General features: G+C 48.8%; 1 protein-coding gene across 2 annotated transcripts in view; it reads right to left on the bottom strand.

Moving 5' to 3' along the window:
- NOS1 (nitric oxide synthase 1) overlaps window positions 1–15,087 on the bottom strand; it is a 105,708-nt gene that overhangs the window by 63,632 nt on the left and 26,989 nt on the right. For both annotated transcript variants that reach the window (XM_031442832.2, XM_064481172.1), the window contains exon 3: window positions 6,062–6,188. In XM_031442832.2, the coding sequence (XP_031298692.1) occupies window positions 6,062–6,188 (127 nt within the window). The remainder of the gene's footprint in view (window positions 1–6,061; window positions 6,189–15,087) is intronic.

A 15,087-nucleotide genomic window follows, 5' to 3' on the forward strand; every position in this document is an offset into this window, starting at 1 on the left:
TACAAGTTAGTCGCTATAGGGATGCTGCCTGTAAGCTTAAATTATACATAACGGCCCATCACTGGGAACCCTGCCTCCCAGGTAATGAGCATTAAGCTAAAATCCTTTCGTTTAACTCACAGGAAACATCCTGACCAGGCCCTGCTGGGAATGGCTGACTAGAATCAGGAAATGCTTGACTTGACTCCCTCCCCTTTTAGTATAAAAGAGGCCTGAATTCTAACTCAGGCAAGATGGTTCTTTGGGACACTACCATCTTCTACCATCCTCTCTGTCTGCTGGCTTTGCAAATAAAGGCACTTCTCCTGGCCCCAGCAACTCATCTCTCGACTTATTGGCCTGTCGTCTGGCAAGCGGTACCAGCTTGGACTCGGTAACAATCTCAGGCAGGATCTCCTCTCATCCCCCTGGCAACCCCATGGGCCTATAAGCCCCTGTGAGCCTGAGTGCAGATGCTAGTTAGTTGTCTGACCAGGGTCACCAGGAGGAGGAGGCCAAGCCTAGGCTGAGCCCTGAGCCCTGGTGCTGTGGGTAAGTGATCCCAAGGTTAGAATGATACCCACCTCAAGGCGGTATTGTTATCAGCGTTACTGTTATTTTTATCCTGACATCATTAATGTGCGGTGAGTCAGCGCTGACTTAGATGGTCTCCCTGCAGCAGGCTGGGCTGTCGCTGAGAGGCAGAGGGCTGCGCTGCTTTGCCCTCATCCAGACACTGCCCGGCGGGGTCTGGCTGCCCCCTTTTGGGCTTCAGCAAAGCCAGCAGCAGCTGGCCAGTGGGGGCGTGTGCTCAGGTGGAGAGGGGCCCCGAAGACCTCTGAATGCCTGAAGACTGGGGGCCCATAAGCACTCCCCTTTTGCCTCATAATTTGGAGCTCTGCAGAGAGGCTGGGGGATGCTGACACTCACCTGGAAATACTTCTCAACAGATTTTGACATTTTGAAAGCCAGCAAGCCCTATGTCCCCAGGGGTGAGGAACCGCCAGGTTGCTGATGAGGTGGCAGGGATGGGATGGCGTGGGGAGGGAGATTTCAAAATGAGAATCATCTCTCTGACTACCTGGTTGCCTTTGTCAGCAAGAGGCTGGAGAGAGGGGCAGTGGGCTGAATAGGAAGGAAGAACCCCAAATGGAATTGCCAATTCTCCCAGGCCCAGGACCCCTCTCGCACCCACTAAGGACTGGACGGATGCTTAATTAGTATCTGGAAATATACGTGCTGTGTGCAAGTAGGGTGCATTCCCCCTCCCCTTAGGAAAACAAATCAGGCAGGCAAGCCAAATAGATGCTTAATAAGAAGAGAAGCAGAAAAGGGCTTGATTCATATCCTAAGGTTTTACGGGGAGAATGGACAAATAGCCCTTTCTCATGTCATTAATCTAGGGTAGCATTTCCACTTAAGAGGAATATTTTGTGAGGGGCTTTTAGAATAGTGTAAAAACTCAATATGTGTCTCAGGTGGTATGAGCACTAAAGACAACCTCAGAGATCCAATAACGATCCTCAGCAAGACAAACAAAATGCAGTTTCTCAGCTACAGCTGTTCCTTTTACTGTAATGCATTTTCCCACATTCTTCTAGGCAAACTCCTACATGATCTTCAAAACCCAGATCAAATGTCACCTCTTTTGGTAAACCTTTCCTGGTACCTGCTGAGATATTTCTGTTCCCACAGTGTCTCGTGTCCCTCTCTAGTTTAGGATCACCTGCACTGTACACGTGTCTGTCTCCCCACATTTATCTGTGAAGGTCTTGAGGGTGGGAGGATGATGCTTCCTCACTTTTGCTTCCACCCCAGAGCTAGGCATGTGGCAGGTATCGGGGGATCAATTTGGTGTGTGATGGCTGAACTGATCCATTCTATCCACCAGCCCAGGCCAGGTACAATTTGCAAGGGGATGATAAAGACAAGCATCACGAAGTCACTGTGCTCTAATGACCAGGGACTTGGGTCTCACTGGCCCTACCCACTGCTGACCCAGACTATTGGTAAGAGAAATAACCACTAGGTAAAGATGAAGCCTCAGCCTTCTGAGGCTAATTTAAAAGAAGGTGCCTCTAGGGCTAACGGACGGGCCTCGTGGTTCCTTCAGGGAGCTGACCGTCATCTGAGTCAGGAAGTTCCTTCTCACTTCTAGCCTCCATCTTCCCTGCTTCACATGGGCTCTGTTGCCTTTGGCCATTCCTCGGGGAAAAGGCAGACCAACTGTTCCTCCACCAGCTCCTGTCTCTTCCCAACTCAGGAAGGCAGGTAGTGGCTGGGTCTCCCTTTGTGTTATTAACAGTGATACTCCTTCCATGGATGCCTAAAAAAGCAGTAAATGTGAGCTACAACTAGGAGGAAGGGAGCCAGTTCCAGGAGCTCCTGGTATGGTGGCCTTGAGTGGGTAAAGAAGAGGTTAAGCAAAGGAGGCCGTCTTTCAGGTCGGAAAGAAAAACATGGGGTTTTCTATTAATTTGCTCAGCTTGGGCAACATTTCTAAGCCCCGTGGCTACGGAGGTGTTGAGCAGGAGGTAGCTGGGCTATTTCCTTAGCTCTGAAACTCCAACATAATTGAGAGCTTGGGTCTCTGCCTCCTTTCAGCTCTATTTCTGAGAGGCATTTGGAAATTTGAGTCTCAGACAGCAGAGCTGGGATGCTCTCCCAGGCCAGCGATTTTGGTCCTTTTTTGGGTCACAGACTACAGGGAGGACTTGATGATGGTAAAGAAGTGAGTGTAAATCCAAGCACTGCTGGCTATACGTCATGCTTCCAGGAGCTCCCGTGTCTAAAACTGTGGGGCTATTTTAACCTCGGGAAGACACAGTCTCTTCCCCTTCCTCCAGCATCCTTTCTCATTCTCCAAGGAAATGGAATTTCCATTTTAGAGGGGGCCTTAAGGCAAGTTCTCAGCACCTCCCCCTGATTGCTGTAGACTGAACATTCCTGTCCCCCTGCCAAAATTCATATGTTGAAACCTAATCTCCAGTGTGATGGCATTGGGAGGTGGGGCCTTTGGGAGGTGATTAGGTCATGAGGGTGCAGCCCCCATGAATGGGATTAGTGCCCTTATAAAAGAGATTCCACAGACACAGCAAGAAGATGACCATCTATGAACCAGGAAGCAGGCCTGCAACAGACGTTGGATCTACCAGTGCTTTGATCTTGGACTTCTCAGCCTCCAGAACTGTGGAAAATAAATTTCTGTTGTTTATAATCTACCCAGTCTATGGTATTCTGTTATAGCAGCCCAAATGGACCAAGGCATGATCATTTCATCATGATGCCCTACAAAGGTCCTATGAACCCTCCTGTCCTATCCCCAACATTGAGCCCTACTCCTCAGGCTTGAGGTTCAAGGTTATGTTTTTCAAGCTTCACTGTCTAACCAAGATGGATCCTATGAAAGGAAGTAGCCACAATCCTGCTATCACTCAGATTTTAGCAGGACTTAAGGGTCTTTCGGCGGGGGGGGGTAGAGAGTCAAGGCCTCCTCTGCTTCTTCCCTATACCCCAGATCTCAGGGGTAACTGCAGGCCAGTAGTCACACACTCTTACCTAGAGGGGCCAGGTAGGTAAGGCAAATCATTACAGCAAGCTGGGTAATCTCAAGACAAAATACTTGGTTGCATAGTAAACACGTAAGAATATTCTTCATTTACATAGAACATGAAATCTTTCTCATCTTTCCTGAAATGTGTGAACCTCTTGCTGGATCTCTACCTGCCATTTATAATAAAGATAGAGATAGAAAAAGATTTAACTTTCATCTTAACTATTATAAGAAAACCAACAGTACTAAAGTTATGATACATGACAATGGATAGTTGGCTTTAATGAGAGGGACACAATAGGGAGTGGTGGGGATTGTGGCAAACTGGAGAGCCTATACTCTCTTTAGTGAGGGCAGCTATTACTCAGTCCAGGCAGATAATTGCACCCTAAGAATATAGACTCAATGTGGTCAGATTGTCCACATTTTTAAGAGAAGTTGTAAATATGATACATAAAAACTGGAAACACTGCAGTAAATTCAAAGCACAAATATAAATGGTCTCTTAGGACAAAATAGCGCAGATCTAACAAATCATGTCTATGGATTGAATCTGGCCTGAGGCGGCCTCTTTCTGTCCTTCCGTGTCTTAAGAGGGTTTGTATATGGCCAAGCCGTTTACTTTCTTTTGCTATTTTTTTTTTTTTGGATTGAGTTATAGTCAGTTTACAATGTTGTGTCAATTTCCTGTTTACTTTCAATTAAGAAAGAAAATGTAAACAAAATTTAAGCTCTACTTGTTCGTTTAATCATTAATAGATAATAACAGTCCTGATGCTCACAGTATGGCCTTGATTTTGGAGGAGAGCGTAATAGAAGATGACCGTGGTGCTTGTCCACCAAACATTCCCAGGTGTCCCTGCAAGAGGGAGGGTATGTGGCTGGTGGGATCACGCGTCTGGCCTACTGGGGAGTCCCTGATGTCCTTGGTCTTCCTGGCCAGCCAACAGCAGCTAAGGAAAGCAATTCCACTGAGGCTCTGGAATGTCCCATCTTTCCCTGTGAAGCTATGTAGACAGGCTATGAGTCATTGCTTACATGGGTTGGTGGTGAAAGGTACTGTCTGCAGATTAAGCATCAAAAGAAAGAGTTTAGCAACCTGGCCTGTGCCATCCAGGGCATGGGGCAGCTGGAGAAAAGGAAGAAGTTGCCCTGCTAAGCATCCTGGGACCCTCTCCCTATTCTGACCTCCTGTTGGCCATTCCACTTGCAGAGGGGTTTTTGGGAAATTCACATGCTTCACCAGGGTTGCTTTGGCCTGGTCTGTCAGCTGGCTGGGCAGGTGCGGAAAAAAGGCTCAGGTGATCTCCAGCCAAATCTAGCCACTCTCAGGAAACCATATTGACTCAGCTGTTAAAAGACATCTCAGCAAATTGGCAAAGACTGAAAGGTTTGATAGCACACTGAGTTGGCAAGGTTGTGGGGAAATAGTCATTCTCCTACCGAGCCATAGGATTAGTATGACTTCTATGGTGAGCAATTTGGCAATTTCTGCCCAGATCACAAATGTATACGACTTCTGATCCAACAATTCTGCTTCTAGGAATTTATTCTTTCGATAAGCCCACCCAACTGCCAAGGTCATTCATTACAGCAATGTCACGGCAAAATACTAGCAATGGGCCACATGTCCATTTTGGAGGATGAGCTCAATAAATACGGTGACGGCTTATGATGAAATATTATGCAGCTGTGAAAAAAGAATTAAGATTGTCTTTACCAACTAATTAGGACTAATCCCCAAGATACGTTGATAAGAGAAATAACAAGGCACAAAATAATAAAGGCATACTTCAGAGATACCGTGGGTTCAGTTTCAGACACCATAATACAGCAAATACCACAATAAAGAGAGTCACATGAATTTTTTGGTTTTCCAGTGCATATAAAAGTTATGTTTACACTAGACTGTAGCCTATTAAGTGTGCAGTAGCATTGTGTCTAAAAAACAGTGTGTATAATTGAATTAAAAATAATGCAATTGGAAAAAATGGAGCCAATAGACTTGTCTGATGCAGGGTTGCCACAAACCTTCAATTTGTAAAATAAATACAATAACGCGAAGCACAATAAAACAAGGTCTGTCTATAAATGTGATGCGCTCTTATCTGTGTAAAAACATATGAAAATAATGTTTATACACTTGACTATGCATAAAATACTGCTAAAAGGACCACAAAAATGAGGAATATTGCTCTCCTCTAGGAAGGGAAACTTTGTGTCTGGGATTTGAGGAGAGAGGAAAAGTTTTTACCACGTATATTTTGTACCTTTTAAATTTGGAACCACGTGAATGTCTTTTCTGGTAGGAACAGAATGAAAAATTGAAACCTTGCAAAGAAAACCCAACCAAACCAAAGCCAAAATCTGTAGCCCAGGATAAGTGCACCTGGCCTCAGGCCCCCCCACCCAGCTCTGAGCTCGCCAACTATGTTGGCTGGTTTCCTCTCCAGCGTGGTTTGGATTTGGCTTCCCAAGAGGGTTTAGGAAGCCATGGAGTGTGGGTGCCAGGCTGGCACCACCCCTTACCTGCTCCTTCTCTGAATATGGGTTGTTGAGGACGACAGGCACGTTGCCTTTCCCCCACAGGTCACTGAAGACTCGGTCATTCTCCATGCCGAGGGGCAGAGCTTTGTGTGATTTGCCGTCCAGATCTCTGAAAGGCAAGGCAGGGGAGGTGAGGAAGATGCGATGCCTGGAGTGACCGGCTGGTGGCCCTGGTCTGAAAGTCCTGCATCAGTACAGAGCCTTCTGGGATCACTCATGTGACTCTACACGGAGCCAGCTAGCTTTGGGCTTCCAGCCTGAAACTTCATAGGGTCAAGCACAAAGGCGAGCTCATCCAAGCCGGCATAGATGGCTGGCACACACCCAGTGTGCAGACATCATTTCAGGAATGATGACGACATGGAGTTTGTTTCCCCCCTCCCCATTCCCCCATTTCATAATCTAGCAACACAGCAGGCCCATCTCCTAGTAGAATCCCACACAGAACCCCTGGATAACTTAACAGCCATGAAACTTACTGGTTGAAGACCTAGGAAGCTGGAAGGAGAGGGTAGGAAACCAGCCCTGTGGGCCACGGTGATAAGTCATTTCCACACCGACCAGAGCACTGGTCACAAAACTAATGACATCAGCCCAGGATAAAAAGGAATTTTATTCTGAAAACCGGGGGAACATAGCATTACAAAAATAATAATACTATTAATAATGACAGCGTTTACTAAGCACTTGTCATGTGTCAAGCACTTTACATACGTTTTAGTTAAGTTAGTCCTTGTGACAACCCTATCAGGTAGGTATGAATGTTGACCACCACTTTACAGATGGCGTAAGTGAGACAGAAACTAAGTTGCTCACGGTCACAGTATTGCAGCTTACTCTTCACCTTTACTCTGAAGTGGAGGCTCTCAGTCTTACCATCACTTCTCGTCATTGTCATCATCACCATCATCATCACCAGTACCACCACTGCCATCGCCACCACCACCACCAGGACCACCACTGGCATCATCATCACCACCATCACCACCACCAGCATCGTTCTCATGATCATCACCCTTGTCACCATCCAACGTCTCCTTATGAGCAAAACCATCATTATCACCATAGTCATCATCGCCATCCCCAGACACACCAGTGTTATCATCACCCTCATTATCACCAACGTCATTCTCATCATCACCTTCGTTGCATCATAATCTTCACTGCCATCACCACCCTCTTCCACCATCACCATCATCATCATCTTCATTACCACCACCACAATCCTCACAACCATCATCAGATGACGAAGCTGAGGCTCAGAGAGGTTAAATCACCAGCCTAAGTCTCACAGCCAGGGAGGATGGAGCTGGGATTCAAACCCAGGCTTGTTTCTGACTCAAGAGTCTGACCTCTTAACCAGGAAGCTTTCCTGGCTCTCTGCCTGTGAAGTCTGATAGGTTCAGGAGGAGGCCATCTCAGCTCGGTTCCAGAGGTTGACCACCCTCTGAGAGGGAGAGAAGTCATGGCTGAGATGGGACTGACTCTGCACCCAAATCCAGATCTCCCGACCAGCCCTGCCTCACCTCTGTTCTCCTGCCCTTCTGCTTCCTTAACAACCTGCCTCTGTGTAACCCTCCCATCCAGTTTCATTCTATGGCATCCGTCTGTCCCCTAGCTGTGGGCAATGCGACTTGCCCTGTGGTCCATCTCTGTTTGGGCCCCAGGCGCTGAGGCTGGTCCCATCTTGCCTTCTGTTGTTCTATGTTCCCAGCTTTGGGGACTCCTGGTCTTGGTTCCATAATTTCCCCTAATTCCCAATCTGATGCTGACAGTCATTTGGGATGAATCAGAAGCCAGGGTCCAAGCTCTGAGCGCAATGGGGCCCCTCCAGCTGCCACACGGGGACCAACCAGAACCTCCGCCTTGCTTTGTTTCAGTGTCCTGGTGGCCCATGTGGAAGCCACGTCTGCTCATCCTGTTTGAAGAGGTCTGCAGTCATTAGAGGGAACATTCTGTCTTACCCTTTTTAAAATGTCACCAAAAACACACCGGGAGTGGTTCTTGATTACAGACATGTCCCGAGTCAATGGTTTACTTACACGGTGATAAACAACGGAATTGTCTGTTGAGACGGCTGCTCTAAATGTCACTCAGCTCCCTCTCAGCTGTAAAACTCCTGCTTCTAGGCTATCACATGATCATAAGTGGGGATTCAGCAGAGAAGAGAGGAGGTTAGTATTGTTTGAGTGTCGGTAATACCCCAGGTGCTAGCACGGAAGTTGTTTCATTGACTCTCGACAGACACTAAAAGCTCTATTTTACAGATGCAACAACTGAGCCCAGAGAGGGTATGTATCTCCCACGGTCTCAGAGTAAGCCGAGGGGAGAGCTGGGATTTGAATCTAGGTCTGATCGATGCTCGGCCCAGATCTTTCCTTTTTTGAAACAGAGACAGGAAAAACGAATCAGGATGCTTTACTCTAAGCCAGAGGCTAAAAAGCAAGGAATCCAACATCTCTCGCTGAATGAGGCCGGTTTACAGACATTACAGGGTGCAATTACCTAGGCAACTGAAATGGCTCACATGGCTTGTCTTGTGTGCATCTGCAGGGAGAGTTGCTTTCTCACCATCTCACCATCCTTTTCTTTAGTGTTTTTTTTTTTGTTTTTTTTTAAGCCTTCAACACCCTTGTTTAAATAATGCATTTGAAGTGTTTTGTCAACCCAGACTTATTTAAGAGTCTGTGATGCACAGGAGAAGAACATTTTTTTCACGAGACCATGGGGAACATCCGTTAGCATCCAACGTGGAGCTATTTTGCTTCTATGCACCCAGGGACAAAATCAGTGGATTGAGGTAGACTCTTAACCCCCGACAAGTCTGTCAGTGGTAAGTAGGTCTGAAGGAAATACGTGGTTTATTGTCACAAATTTGCTCAGCTTGGGATGTATCGGCTATATGGGTGGTGTAGCACGCTGGTGAAGAACACAGGCTGTGGATTGGGTGGGGCTGGGTTCAACTCACAGCTTTGCTGGTTATAAGCTGCATGACTTTGGATATTTTGGATACTTGACCTTTCTGATTCTCAGTAAATTCATCGGTCAAATAGGGTTAGTAATAATACCCAGTTCACGAGGTTGCTGCAATAGTTAAATGAGGTAAAGCTGACAACCCTTAACCTGTGGCGCCTGCTATTGCATTTACTGCTAATTTGTTTGTGGACTGATCAGACAGAAACAGAGGAAGGAAAACGCTAATTCTTTATGAAACAGTCAAGCTTGCTCTAAGCCAGCATGGTCTGGTAGAACTTTCTGCGTCAGTGGGAACATTCTCATCCATTATCTTCAGCCCTGATCTCCACTCTCCCCTCTTCCTAAGAAGCACACAGTGTCCACTGTTACATTTATGCCTGACTTCTCCAAGTCATCCTTCCATCTTCCCTCTGCTGAGAGCAAACTCCTACTCACCCTTCAAGGCCCACTTCACACGCCACCTCTCTTGGGGGTTAAATAAGGCCATGCTTGTAAAATGCCTAGTTCACAGTCAGCACTAACTCAACATGAGCTATGTTTATCTTTATTTACAACTAAGGAAACTGAAGCCTAGAGAGATGAGGTAACTTGTCAAGGTCACACCACCAGTGAGAAGTGGAGGAAGCCTGGAAATAAAGCATCACCTTCTCACCGTTCTCCTAGATGAGAATTACTGAGAACAGGGCTTATGGGGGAGGGGCAGCCATTTGACTGGGCCTCACCCTCGTGGAGAACCCCAAATTGAGATATCAAATGTCCCCCCAGATGAGGTGGAAGTGGTGAATGTATTTATCCATAAATGTAATTTTGGTAACTCTGATCTATCATTTCTTCATTTACATAAATGCACTGGGACCCCACAGATGGAGGTGGATGGGGTCTGGCTTGACTTCTGAGAAGCCTGGATGGTGACTCTCCTTTGCCCGTACTCTTGAGTCTTGGCCCTGCCCAGCTGCCTGAGGGGGGTCTCAGTTTAGATCAGGATTTCTCAGCCTGGAACTATTGCTGTTTGGGGTGAGACAATTCTTTGTGGTAGGGAGCTGTCCTGCGCATTGTAGATGTTTATTCCAGCTGTATCCCTGGTCTCTATCCACTGGGTACCAGGAGCATGCCCCGCCACCCCCACCACCAGCTGTGACAACCAAAAGTGTCTCCGATGCTCCCTTGGGGAGGGGGAAACATGCTCCTCCCCATTTAGAAGCATGGCTGAGCTGCAGCTGAGGACCCCAATCTCACGCCTCCCACCCATTACCCCTAATCCTTGCTCTATGCTCACCCAAGGGTCTGTGAGGATTTATTCACCAGTTGTCCTTTGTCCCCAGATGGGACTGAGGAACCCGCCTTCACTAAGTGGCTCCCACATCCTCTCAGCATCCTTACCCCTCTAGAAAGACCATCCTCCGGTGGACTTAGCCTTCTGGTGGACCAGCCATGAGGGCAGCGCCATCATATGGTCATGTCTGGTGGTTCCCGGATTTCAGGGCGCATCAGAATTAACCGAGAGGCTTGTTAAAATTCCTCTGAGCTCACCCTCTTGGAGAGTCTAAAATAGTGGATCTAGCTGGGAAGCCTGGAACGTGCATTGCCAAAAGCACCCCTTGGTGGCCAAGGACAGCCTTGAAGATCCATTTCTCTGGGAGGGCTCTGAGCTAGACTTGACAGTGAGCAGCAAGGTCCCCTCCTGCTGAGAAGTGCCGCCCTCCCCCAGCTCTTCTGCGGCCCCTCACTTACCCCCCATGAGACCAGGTGTGAAGCACCACCTCCCACCCGCTGAGCATTTTAAGGACTAGACCTAAGCCCTTTCCTTCCACGTCGCTAGCGGGACCATCATACTCAAGCCAAGAGTCAGTCTAGCATCTCCAAACCTTCTGAGGACCTTGGCCAGATCCTTCCAATGGAGGCCCCCCGGGAGCCGGGGCCCACTGATCTCTCAAGCAGCAGGGATGGAGGTCCTGGGTCTGACTCCCCAGGGAGTTTACACGTGTGTTGGTCGGTGACCACTAACCAACCCCGAGGACCCAGGAAGGGGAGCAGGCGGGCCAGGCCTGTGTGCCCTGGAGGTGGGGGCCGCCTGCTCCCGCCCGACCAGGCAAGGAGGCCGCTGAGGAGCAGCTGGTCCTGGCAGGAAGCCCTGCCCGCGTCTCCCGGCAGACAGCACACTCTCTCTGACCCTCCTCCTTGCCCTCCACACTCCAACAGCCTTTGGTTTCTGCCTCTGCCTGGTTGCGGATGCTGGGGCCTGAGTTGGCAGGAAGACCTGGGGGCTGTGGAAGCAGGTCTGGGGTCTCTGTGCAGCTTTTCTGCAAGATTTCATCACGCTGGAGTGGGGGAAGGTCTCGATAAAGAGAGAAGTACACTCTTAAGAGCAGGAATTCTACCATGAATGCTGTAGCGGAGAAGTGAGGCTCAGGAACGATCATGAAGCCCCTCCTGTATTACAAAAGCTGGGCAGGATTCTTGAACTCATGTCTATGGTGGGACAGCTGATGGCCCCTGCCCACGTGTCTGACCTCACTGCCTGCCTCTCTCCTCCCACTCACTACACTTAAGCCCCACTGGCCTTCTTTCAGCAACTTGAACATTCCAACCTTGTTCCTGCCTCAGGGTCTTTGCTCCTACCACAGCCTCTGTCAGGATCATGCTTCCCTAGATTTCGCACAGTTCACACCTTCTGGCCTCAGTGTAAACATCGCCTCTTCAGAGAGGCCTTCCCTGACCTTTCGATCTAACGTGCTACCCAACCCCAAGCCACTCTTCTCCAAATCACTGTATTATTTCCTTCATCATCATTTCCTTCCGCATCATTATCTCAAATGATTGCATGTGTCTGTTTATTATTCATGTCTTGTCTGCTCTATGACTGCAGAACGATGGAGGTTCGTCAGTGGATTCCCAGCTCTGAGGACAGTATCGGAGGCAGAACAGATGCTTGGTAACTATGCATTGACTAAAAGACGGTGGGGAGCCCTCTGGTTACCTGCAATTTGAGGTGGGTGGGCTGGCTTAGCTGTTTCCCATAAAGAGAGGCTGGGTGCCCGCTGGACGAGGTGGCGGGGACATAGATGGGAAGAGGGCACAGCACAAGACTATAACTGCTATAAATAGGAACTTTCTCCCCTACCCCAGGACAGGATGGGCTGGGGAAGCCACTCGTGTTCGAATGGTCAGAGTGAGAATGAAAATTTGCACCGAGAGTCAGCGTGATGGCCAAGTTATCGAAGTCAGTTGCTTAGGTGAAAAATGCCACCAGGGTGATTCAGAGCTACAAGGCACGCCAAGTACAGCCCAGGTGGAGATTCTCTTAACTCAGACAGTCCTGGAATCAATGCCGTCGTTACTTGGTCTGAGGTCAGTTCCCCAGGGGGCTGTCTTTAGTTGATGGCAACTCAGAGCTGTCTTTAGTTGATGGCAACCTCAGAGCCTCCCTTTCCCTTTAAGACTGAGAAAATATTCTGATGTCCTCAGAAATTTGATGCTTAGTGGCCAAGGGCACTGTGGCCAACAGTGCAATCTACAAAGTCAGTAGAGGGCAAGAGCATGGGTTTAGCGTCAAGTTTTGGCTTTGCCCCTTGCTGGCTGTGTGACCTGGTACAAGTGACTGCACCTCTCTGAGCCTTGGTTTCAGTATCAGGAATGCAGGGTGCTATGAGAAGGAAGTGAATTATCTGATGTAAAGGCCTTAGCCTGGGGCCAGGCCAACCTGGTATGCTCAGCAGAGGCTGATTTGCATGATGATGATAAAACTCAGGCTTGATACAGATGGAGGAACCCTCCCCCAATTAAGCTGATTCTCTAGGGTTGAAACTGACTTCCGTTTCTCCAGCCACATTCTCTTGTCTGGTATCTCTTCAACTCTAGACATTTACCATGAGATTTCTAGGTAGAGCCAATGCTGTGTGACCTTGGGCAAGTTGCTTCACCTCTCTGAGCTTTAGTTCCTTCATCTATAACCAGGGGCTAAAACCACAGATCCTACTCAGGGAGCTGAATTCACGCAAGCTCTGAAGAGGTGACTTGTGAAGTTACTCTCATAAGTAACCGAGTGCCCTGCAAGTGGATGAGAAGTTATCAGAGCGCAGGGCGAGGTTAACCGGCTAGTCCAGATGGATGCTGGACTGAGGACCTTGGCCTCTTTAGAACCCTCCTTCAGGGCAGCAAGCTGAGCAACCTGGATATCCTCTGCCATGCAGCATTTTAAAGTGACCGTTCCCAAGTGCACAAGGTCCCGAATTCACCGCCTTCCTCCCTGACACTCCCTCACCTGCTGCCACCACCTGCCAGGGCCACCTCCCCTGGGGGATGGAGAGATGAGTCTGTGTTTAAGTCAGCATCACTTCTCCCCCCAAATAACAGGAGAGAAAGCAGCACCCCGAACAACAGGACTAGGGGTGCCCTGTGAGGGAAAGGGACTAGGACGGAGCAGGGGAATAAGTCCACGTCCAAGTGGAAAGAAGGATGGCAGGAAGAAAATGAGGCCAAGAGAGCAGAAGAGTCAAGGTCGCTGCTGAGAACCAGTGATGGACCCAGAAGCCACTGACGCCGAGTTCGTGGGGCTCTGGGCCTGGTGGGCAGCTGGCCTCATTGTCACCCAGCATCCAGGATGCCAGTTTCGACCTCACCCCCAAAAGCAGCCTGGCTGGCGAGGCCCCTGGGAGGATGAGTCATTTCCAGGCAGCCCTGTGGTCCAGGGGGCTTGAATCCTCCCAGGCCAGCAGCCCCGAGAGGGGCCCTGAAGAATACCCTGTCCCTGGGCTTCCATTTCCTGACTTGGGACACTGATTCATCATGAGACACTTACTCTCTCAGCCCCAAGCAGACAGTCTGGCAATTTGTGGGGGTGCTTTGGTGGTTATTAACGATGATGACCAGCACTCCCGGCATCACAGTGGGAGGGAGGTGGCATCGGGGGTGGGGGGCATCCTACAACACCAGGGACAAACCCACTCAAGGAAGAAGGGTCCTGACTGCCATGCAAACTTTGGACATCCACGTAGATTAAGAAAAAAAAAAAAGCTTAAATTTCTCAGTCAAGATCTCGGTTCGGACTTAATGTACAAATTTGCCTTTAAGTGATAACTGAATTTGCCATGCATGCAACTATTGGGTAAATCAAAGAAAGATAGGACATCGTTTTGTCAGGAATCATTCATTCGCCATCTCAGAAAATCACATCACCAAGGCGACGCTGCAGGTGGCATTTGAGTTGCCAACACAACACACCTGTGTCAATCTGCATCTGATGCCGTGGCGTCTGCAGCCATTCTCCGTTTAGGCGAAAACATCTGACATTCCAGGGGGGCCGTGCCTGGGCACCGATATATTAAATTATAGGCTCTTTTATTATAAATTAATTTTATGCTCTATCTCCTTTATTTTATAATTAGGGCATTATATTGATGTTAAAAAATGTGAAATGTGGGTAGGTTACATGATCCATGAAAGAGTTCCTCATCAGTAAAGGGGGAATTTAAAAATTTTTGTTTAAAAAATGGGGGTGGGGAGCTTTGGGTCCAGTCACTGGGCTGGGGGAACATGAGCTGATTCAACATTACCCATCCTGAGAACCACTCACCTCAGTGGGTTTCCCAGAGGCATATACCTGCCCCAGGTCATTTTCTCCCGAACTGTACCTCCACCAAAGCAGATTTTTTTCTCCTGCTTTTGGTCAAATAATTATACCACGTGCGAGATTGAAGCGGGGTCCCTGGAGGGAGGGCCCTGAGGGACGAGGGCAGCTGAGAGCTCAGATGTAGCTTCTTGAGTTGGGAAAAAAGTTCTGCGGGAGCAGGGCCCCATGTCAGACCGGCTTGTCCCACCCTCCTCCTCCGGGAAACAAAGGCTCCTTCCCCGAGATGAGGTTTGGAGAGGCCCCCTCGGGGCCTGGCCACCAAGAGGGCTCCCGTAACATTCCTTACACTTGCCGATCTCATCCCAGCCTGGTGGCCTGTCCCCAGCCCTTATGTCCTGGACTGTCGGCTGGGAGAGGGAGTCCCATTGGCTCCTCGGGTGGAGGGCCCAGCTCCCAGCTCCCA

The sequence above is a fragment of the Camelus dromedarius genome, chromosome 31 (genome assembly GCF_036321535.1).
Source record: "Camelus dromedarius isolate mCamDro1 chromosome 31, mCamDro1.pat, whole genome shotgun sequence".
NCBI classification, from domain to species: Eukaryota; Metazoa; Chordata; class Mammalia; order Artiodactyla; family Camelidae; genus Camelus; species Camelus dromedarius.